At 48.7% G+C, this 7,729-nt stretch overlaps 1 protein-coding gene across 1 annotated transcript; it reads left to right on the plus strand.

The window, feature by feature from the left end:
* Nucleotides 1-1,458: 1,458 nt before the first annotated feature.
* Nucleotides 1,459-3,762, plus strand: Id2 (inhibitor of DNA binding 2). The gene is made up of 3 exons (XM_004868315.3): nucleotides 1,459-1,917; nucleotides 2,178-2,241; nucleotides 2,969-3,762. The coding sequence occupies exons 1-2, from the start codon at nucleotides 1,570-1,572 to the stop codon at nucleotides 2,232-2,234; spliced, it is 405 nt and encodes a 134-aa protein (XP_004868372.1). The 5' UTR covers nucleotides 1,459-1,569; the 3' UTR covers nucleotides 2,235-2,241; nucleotides 2,969-3,762.
* Nucleotides 3,763-7,729: the final 3,967 nt, after the last annotated feature.

Genomic DNA, 7,729 nt, shown 5'->3' on the forward strand with positions numbered 1-7,729 from the left:
AGTCATTCCCAGGCTTGATATCAGAGGCCACCTCAATCATCAGACTTTATCGAGAAGCCAGGGCCCAGGGAAGGTCTTGGTGGCCGAGCCCTCAGCCTTCCTCCAAGCTCAAGCATCTGGGCTTTATGGAGTGACACCCACTTCAGTGCCACAGCTGCCTCCCAGAGAAAGCCCAGGGCACTTGGCTGTCACACCGAGGTCAGCCTGGCCCACCACGGAGGACTTAATCATTAATTGAAGGAAAAAGTACTGTTTCACCCCCTAGGGCTTTTTTTTCCATCTCTGGCCTTCTTCCTGTCTTAAATACAAAGGACGTGGAGATGGAGAAAAAAGCAAGGTACTAAGATGACGTTTTCCAGGGTTCTCTAGTTTGTTTTCCACTATGATTTTTATATGACCTCAGTAGGATTTTTTTTCCCCAAGCACACCAGTAAATACACTGTGGTCTTCAGTTGAGCAGGACTTCCATGTGAATTAAAGTATTTGAGTCAGGAGCTGGAAACTTATTTAGATCGGAAGGATGAGTTCTCAGGACTGACAGCAGAACAAATCCTGAAGTTGCCTCCACTACCTGTGTTGAACAGCTTCCAAATCTTATACATAACAAAATATTCTTTAAATAAAGTGTTAAGGTGTCGATGAATGGATAGAGCTTCTGAAACACAGTAGGTGGTGGAATGTGAAGCCAGAAATCAGGATTGTGCATAATTAACGCACAAACCCAAGGCTCTGGGCAGTGTGGAAAGGGGCTTCTGAGAGCTCTCCTCGCGATTTCCATGCACAGGATCGGCCTGGCCGCCTGGCCAGGTTCCTGAAGAGAGCGCCCTCCCCGGGCTCCTCAGCGGTCAGGGTGGGCCCGGATTCCCAGTGCAGTCATCTTACTGATTTGCCAATAATGCCTCCTGCTCTGCACAATCCCACACTAACCTGTCCTTGAATGGATAGGGTTTTTTTCTTTAACAAAGTCCTTCCTTATCTGAAGTGACAGGACTCACTCTGCACACGTGGCCTCCCTCAGCTCAACTACCCGGCGGCCTCCCTCTGCTACTGAAGGGCTAGCTGGGTCCTGACGCTGTCCCGGAGACTGCAAGGCACTGTGACATTTTCCCCTGACTCTGTGACTTTCGGGCTGCTTCAAGCTGCTAGCTTTCGTCGGGACACACCTCCCGGGCTAGGGTCCTACATCCATTGAAAATTAAAATCAAGGACGCCCCTTACCCTGACAACCCCACGCGCCTGCTTACTGTACTCTATTTACCAGCCCAGCTGGGCTCGCGCCGGCCACGCCCACCTCTCGGAGATTGGCCGCAAATGCGGAAGAACCGATCGCTCGCCCCGCGCCCGGATCAGCCAATGGGAGCGCTCTCTCAGCCTGATGGACGCGCCGCTTTCCACCAATAGGAATGAAAGGGTAGCCGCTCGTGGGGCCCCGGCAAGAGCAAATAAAATCCGCCCAGCCTGGGCTCGCGCTTCATTCTGAGCCGAGCTCGGTCCTAGTGCAACTCTCTCTGCAGGCGGCGGCCTGAGCTCAGGGCAGCCCGGTTTTTCCTTCCTCGCTCCGCGATCAGCATGAAAGCTTTCAGTCCGGTGAGGTCCGTTAGGAAAAACAGCCTGTCGGACCACAGCTTGGGCATCTCCCGGAGCAAAACCCCGGTGGACGACCCGATGAGCCTGCTGTACAACATGAACGACTGCTACTCCAAGCTGAAGGAGCTGGTGCCCAGCATTCCCCAGAACAAGAAGGTGAGCAAGATGGAAATCCTGCAGCACGTCATCGACTACATCCTGGACCTGCAGATCGCCCTCGACTCGCACCCCGCGATCGTCACCTTGCACCACCCGAGGCCCGGACAGACCCAGGCGTCCAGGACGCCGCTGACCACGCTCAACACGGACATCAGCATCCTGTCCTTGCAGGTGAGCCCAGCCACGGGGCTGTCACTCCCCGGCTTTGTCCGCGCTAACCGGCGAGGAGGCCAGGCCACTTCGTTCGCTAAAACCCGTGCTGCACACCGGCCGAGCGTGAGCTGCTAGTGAGTCCCGACGTGTAACTAGCGCGTGCGGTGTGCCCGGCCGAACGGGCTTCCTGAACTTGCTGGTATGTGGAGTGCTTTAATAAGAGGCCCTTTCTTCCCGCAGATTGTCTAACACCATGCCTTTATCCTCTTCCCCTCCAGGCGTCTGAATTCCCTTCTGACTTAACGTCAGACGACAGCAAAGCGCTCTGTGGCTGAATAAAGGGTGAGTGTTCGCTTGTGTCTCTTAGAGTGCGTGCGTGTGTTTTTGTAATTTGCTTCTGTGAGGTCGCTTAAGAGCCAGCGAAACGTTTTAGTTAGTGAACGGGTGCCTACGTTGCTGTGATATGTGTGCTATGTTGTCCTGCCAGACAAGAAGGGGCTTGTAGCTCTGGTTGCTCCCCATGGCAGAGCGTTCCCCGGGAACTTACCAGGAAGGTGGCCAGGGAAGTAAGTGTGCGTTTGGCTTTGGTAGCAAACGTGATGCCTCGGCTGGCTGCTATTTATTTCTCCGGTCCTACAGGCACTAACCTCCACTGTAATTAATCTTATCGCCACAAATTCCACAGCGATCCTCCTTCCCTGACAGCACAGTCCTGTGATTCTCCCCGCGCGAGGGCCGGGCTGGGGGAGCAGGCGCCTATCTGCTCGCTGAAGGGCTGTTTCCAATCAAATAATTGTTACAAGAAGCGGCCTGGCGCCTGTGAGCACAGCCGCTGGAATCCAAAGAGGAGATTGGGTCGGGAAGTTTTCCCCTGGAGTCTCTGTTATTTTCATGTTTAATTTGCGCCTTGGAGGCCGTCTGTGTGCTGCGTGTGGACGCCAGGCTTTGCCCAATCTCTAGTGTTTGGTTAAATAGTCAAACTGCGGCTTCCTCGGAGGCGCCAGGTTGCCGGCCTCTGCCCTTGGCTTACGTTCTGCTAAACACGCCTTTCTCTCCCAATCTTTTGCAGGTGTTCATGAGGTGTTTTTTTTCTTTCTTTCTTTCTTTCTTCTTTTCCTTTCTTTTTCTTTTTTGCACAACAACAAAAACAACAAATCCACAGGATCTTTTAAGATGCCGAACTTTTCAACCATTTCACCAGGACAAGTTTGAATGGACCTTTTTCAAAAGAAAAATAAGAAGGAAAACTAAGAATGCTCATCTTCCCAGGGTGTTGTCTGCCCTGGACTGTGATATTCGTTATTTATGAAAAAAGACTTTTAAATGCCCTTTCTGCAGTTGGAAGGTTTTCTTTATATACTATTCCCACCATGGGGAGTTAAAATCACAAGGAATTGCCCAATCTAAGTAGACTTTGCCTTTTTTCGAAGGTGGAGCGTGAATACCAGAAGGATTCAGTGTTCAGTTTACTTAAATGAAGTCTTTGGTCAGAAATTACCTTTTTGACGCAAGCCTACTGAATGCTGTGTATATATTTATATATAAATATATATATATATTGAGTGGAACATGGTGAACTCTTTAATTAGAGTTTTCTTGTATAGTGGCAGAGATGTATATTTCTGCATAAAACGTGTAACGATGTACTTATTCATGCTAAACTTTTTATAAAAGTTTAGTTGTAAACTTAACCCTTTTATACAAAATAAATCAAGTGTGTTTATTGACTGGTGATTGCCTGCTTTATTTCAGAGTACCAGTGCTTTGATTTTTATTATGCTATGTTATAACTGAACCCAAATAAATACAAGTTCAAATTTATGTAGACTGTATCAAGATGACAATAAAATGTGTCTGAAGTAATGCCTGGATTCTGAATGGTTTTTGAGATCTGTCTTGCATGCCTTGTCCTGCATTCATCTCTCCTTTTCTTTCAGTTTAACCCTTTCTCTTTCCTCTTCTTTGCACCCACTAAGCTTTGTGCTCAGGGCCAGCAATTTGGGACATAGGGCTCCCGCTGCTGTGTAGGAGTTGGCCAGAACTGGAAAGGCTGCACACCCAGAAGTTGCTGCTAGTCCTTTAGAAGGGACAACTGAGTTCTAAGATGGGCGGTGGGGGGTCAGGTCAGTCAGTGTGGAATCTGGAAGGACTTCCTGCCTGCGTGGGTGAAGCTCTTCAGGGTTCGCATCCTAAGACCACTGCAGATGTTTGAGAGAGAACTGGGGATTGAACCCATGGCCTTTGCATTGAGCTACATCCCCATCCTTTCTATTTTCTTTTTTGAGATTTTTGAGTCAGGTTCTCAAATAGCCCAGGCAAACTTTAATCTTCCTGCCTCAGCCTCCCAGAGTGCTGGGATCACAGATATGCAACGCGCCAGGCTAAAGCCTCCTGGGAACCGGGCCCATACCCTGGGAAGCGCCCTCCATCCGTGGCCGCCGGGAACACCCTGGCTGCAGACCTCGGCGCGTGGGACCCCGGGCGCCCCGAGGCAGGCGTGGGAGCGCCGCCGAGCGGACCCCGAGTCCCTCACGGCCGCCGCGGGGTGCCTGACCTACGCCTGACCGCAGGGAGGACTGCGGCGGCACCCAGCGAGGCGCAGACCCGGCTTGGCGACCGGCGGGGACAGCCGGGTGCCAGACGGGCTCGGGCCGGGCCGGGCCGGGCCGGGCCGGGCCGGGCCAGGGCGGGCTGCGATCGCTTCTGCGGGGCGCGGGGCCGCGACCGGAGCTGCGACGCCACCTAGCGGCGGGACCCATGGCCGCAGCGCTCCCGGCTGGAGGGCCGCGCCGTGGAGGCCGCGTGCCACCTGCTGGCCAGCACGGGAACTGCGGGTCCGGGTGCGCAGAGAGAACCTAGCGGGTGACCGAGAGCAAGCTTCAGACTGAGGCAGCCTTTTTTGTCTTTCTTTTCCTTTTTCCTGGGTTTTTTTTTTTTTTTTCAGTATTGGGCCTTTGCACTGAGCTACATCCCCAGCCTCTTTTATTTTTTGTTTTGAGATAGGGTCCAAGTTGCTAAATTGCCCAGGCTGTGTTTAAACTTGTGATCCTCCCGCCTCAGCCTCCCAGAGTGCTGGGATGACAGGCGTGTGCCATCACACTTGGCAAATTCGGTAAAAGTCTTTATCGTTTTTATTGATATTGTTTCTCTGGTCGATTTCACGGATTCCTGTGCTCCTGTGGTGCCCATGCATTTCTGAACTAATTCTTCAGCCTGACGTGGAATTACTTCCTATGGCATTGTGAATTCCTCTCCCCTGCCACTGCCATTGTGAGGAGAACGTGAAGAATGCCCGCCTTTCTACATTCGAGAGGTGACCAAAATACACGGGCAACTTTACATTCTAAAACTTCATTACAGTAAAAGTCACACTGCCATGAATCCCACTCAAAATCTTCCCCCTGACTTTGAACACACTCATCCCATCATACTTGCCACTTTCTGCGGCAGCTTTTGTGAGGGTCTTTATTAGGCGGGATCAAAAATGAACGCTGGTCCCGAGCGCCATCCAGCAGAAAGGCGGCCCCTAAATACACGCCCCTGTGTTCTCATCCACCTTAGTCCCCGGATCTGGCACCATGTGACTCCTGGCTCTTCCCCAAAGTCACAATGACCATGAAAGGGACACGTTTTGAATCCATTCAGGACAATGAGGCAGCCAGGACAGCGCAGCTAAAGACCCTCAGGAAAGAGGACTCCAGAGCTGCTGCAGAAAGTGGCGAGGGCGATGGGATGAGTGTGTTGGAAGCAAGAGGGAGGATTTTCAGGGGATTCATGGCAGTGTGTCTTTTGCTGTAATGAATTCTAAAACAAAAACAAAAACAAAAAACCTCTAAATACTCACCATTTTTTGATCACCCTGTGTACATGAGCGTGCTGTCTTGTTTCAGACTCTCTTGCTGGTCACAGTGCTGGAAATCTTGTTTGACCCACAGTCCTCTAATTAAGCTCTAAATTAGTTCCTTTGGCTCTGCAGGGAAAGTTCCTTAGAGCACACACATTTCTTCAAACTTTTTGTCTTAAAAACGCTATGAAAGCAAGGCAAGCCCCTAAAAGGAAAGGCCATTCTCTTTTTTTTTTTTTTTTTTTTTTTTGGTACTGGGGATCAAACTCGGGACCTTGTGCTTGTGAGGCAGGTGCTGGAACCACTGAGCTAAATCCCCAGCCCAAGGAAAGGCCATTCTTAATGTTCTAATTTTATCAGAGTTTCCCAAAGCCTATCATGGGAAAAATAATCTCATAAAAATGTCAACTGAAACTTGAATTCCATAAAGCAAAACACTAAAAGAGTGAAAAATCTCAAGTTTAAATTTAATGCCAACTGATTGAGTCTATTAGATTTTTAAATGTCTTGACTAGGAAGAAAAACTCTGGACAAACTTGTCAAGTTCAGATTTGTGGCTGGGGTGACTTCCAACAGTCGCCTGAGCACCAGCCCCCATTGTAGCCCTGAGGTTTTAGTGGATGTGGAGCAATTCCAAACCAGAAGAGGACAAGGAATGACAGACAGGACTCTCTGTGTGATACACCACGGCTGGACAAATAGAGAACATCGGTAAAGAAATAGAAACTGCACTCTCTGGCAGGCTGAAGCAGGAGGATTGCAGATAGTTCAGCGCCAACCTGGGCCACAGAGCGAGACCCTGTCTCAAAGCAAAGCAAAACAGAACAAAACAAAATAGGGCCAAGTGAAATGCCATTTCTCAGAGCAGCTTACTAAGCAATGATACGGGCACTTTCTGTGGGGGAAAAAACCAAATTTAACCCTTACAGCACCAGGCAACAGGCCACGCATTAAGCTTTGTGTGTTTGCACGCTCAGCGCAGTAAGCTACTTTGTTCCTACATCTGATCGGCACTGCTTCGCTCAGGGTTTCAGTAGCTGTAGTCACCACATTGCCTTGGACGCTAAAGTTGAATGCTCCACTTACGATAACATTTCTATCGTTAATGCAGGGACTCAAAAATAATCTTTCTTGTTCTCCAAACTTTTAGCCTTTCCAAAATATTCAATTTCAGTTTAAAATTTCCTGCAAAAGTGCTCTCTGGTACTCTTCTACATTGGTCTGCCTTTCATTTGTCACTTACAGGAGATAGTAAAAACCTATTTTGGGCCATACTTCCAAAACTACTATATAGATTTAATGCAATCCTGATTGAAATTCCAACAATATACTTCACAGAACTAGAGAAAACAATCCACAAATTTATTTGGAACCAGAAGAGACCTAGAATAGCAAAACCAATTCTAGACAGCAGAGACTTGGCTGGGGGGTATCACAATCCCCAACTTGAAACTATACTACAAAGCTACTGTGATAAAAAACAGCATGGTACTGGCAAAGAAACAGACCTAAGGATCAGTGGAATAGATTAGAAGATGCAGAAACAACTCCAGACATACTCAGCCACCTCATCTTTGACAAAGGAGCCAACCACCCTCATTGGAGGAAAGGTAGCCTACTTAATAAATGGTGCTGGAAAAATTGAATTTCAACCTGCCAAAGATTAAAACTACACCCATACCTATCACCATGAACTAAACTAAGATCAAAGTGGATTAAAGATCTAAATATTAAGACAAACACTAAACTTGCTGGAAGATAAGTTAGGTAGAACTCTTGAAGACATTGGCATAGGAAAAGACTTTATGAACAAAACCTCAGTAGCATGGGAACTAGCACAAAGAATCAACAACTGGGATCTCATCTTATTAAAAAGCTTCTGCACTGCAAGAGAAACTACCAACAGAGCTAAGAGACCACCTACAATGTGGGGAAAAATTATAGCAGCTGTACCCCAAAGGACTACTATCTAGAATATATAAAGAA

The sequence above is a fragment of the Heterocephalus glaber genome, unplaced genomic scaffold (assembly GCF_053883595.1).
Source record: "Heterocephalus glaber isolate CG9 unplaced genomic scaffold, H.glaber_assembly_v1.0 deba00001724, whole genome shotgun sequence".
NCBI lineage: Eukaryota > Metazoa > Chordata > Mammalia > Rodentia > Bathyergidae > Heterocephalus > Heterocephalus glaber.

What these genes read in the sequence shown, in the direction of transcription:
- Id2 (XM_004868315.3), top strand. Translation starts at nt 1,570, where the DNA reads ATGAAAGCTTTCAGTCCGGTGAGGTCCGTTAGGAAAAACAGCCTGTCG. An exon ending in TCAGCATCCTGTCCTTGCAG is followed by an intron (nt 1,918 to 2,177) that starts GTGAGCCCAGCC and finishes CTTCCCCTCCAG; the next exon opens with GCGTCTGAATTCCCTTCTGA.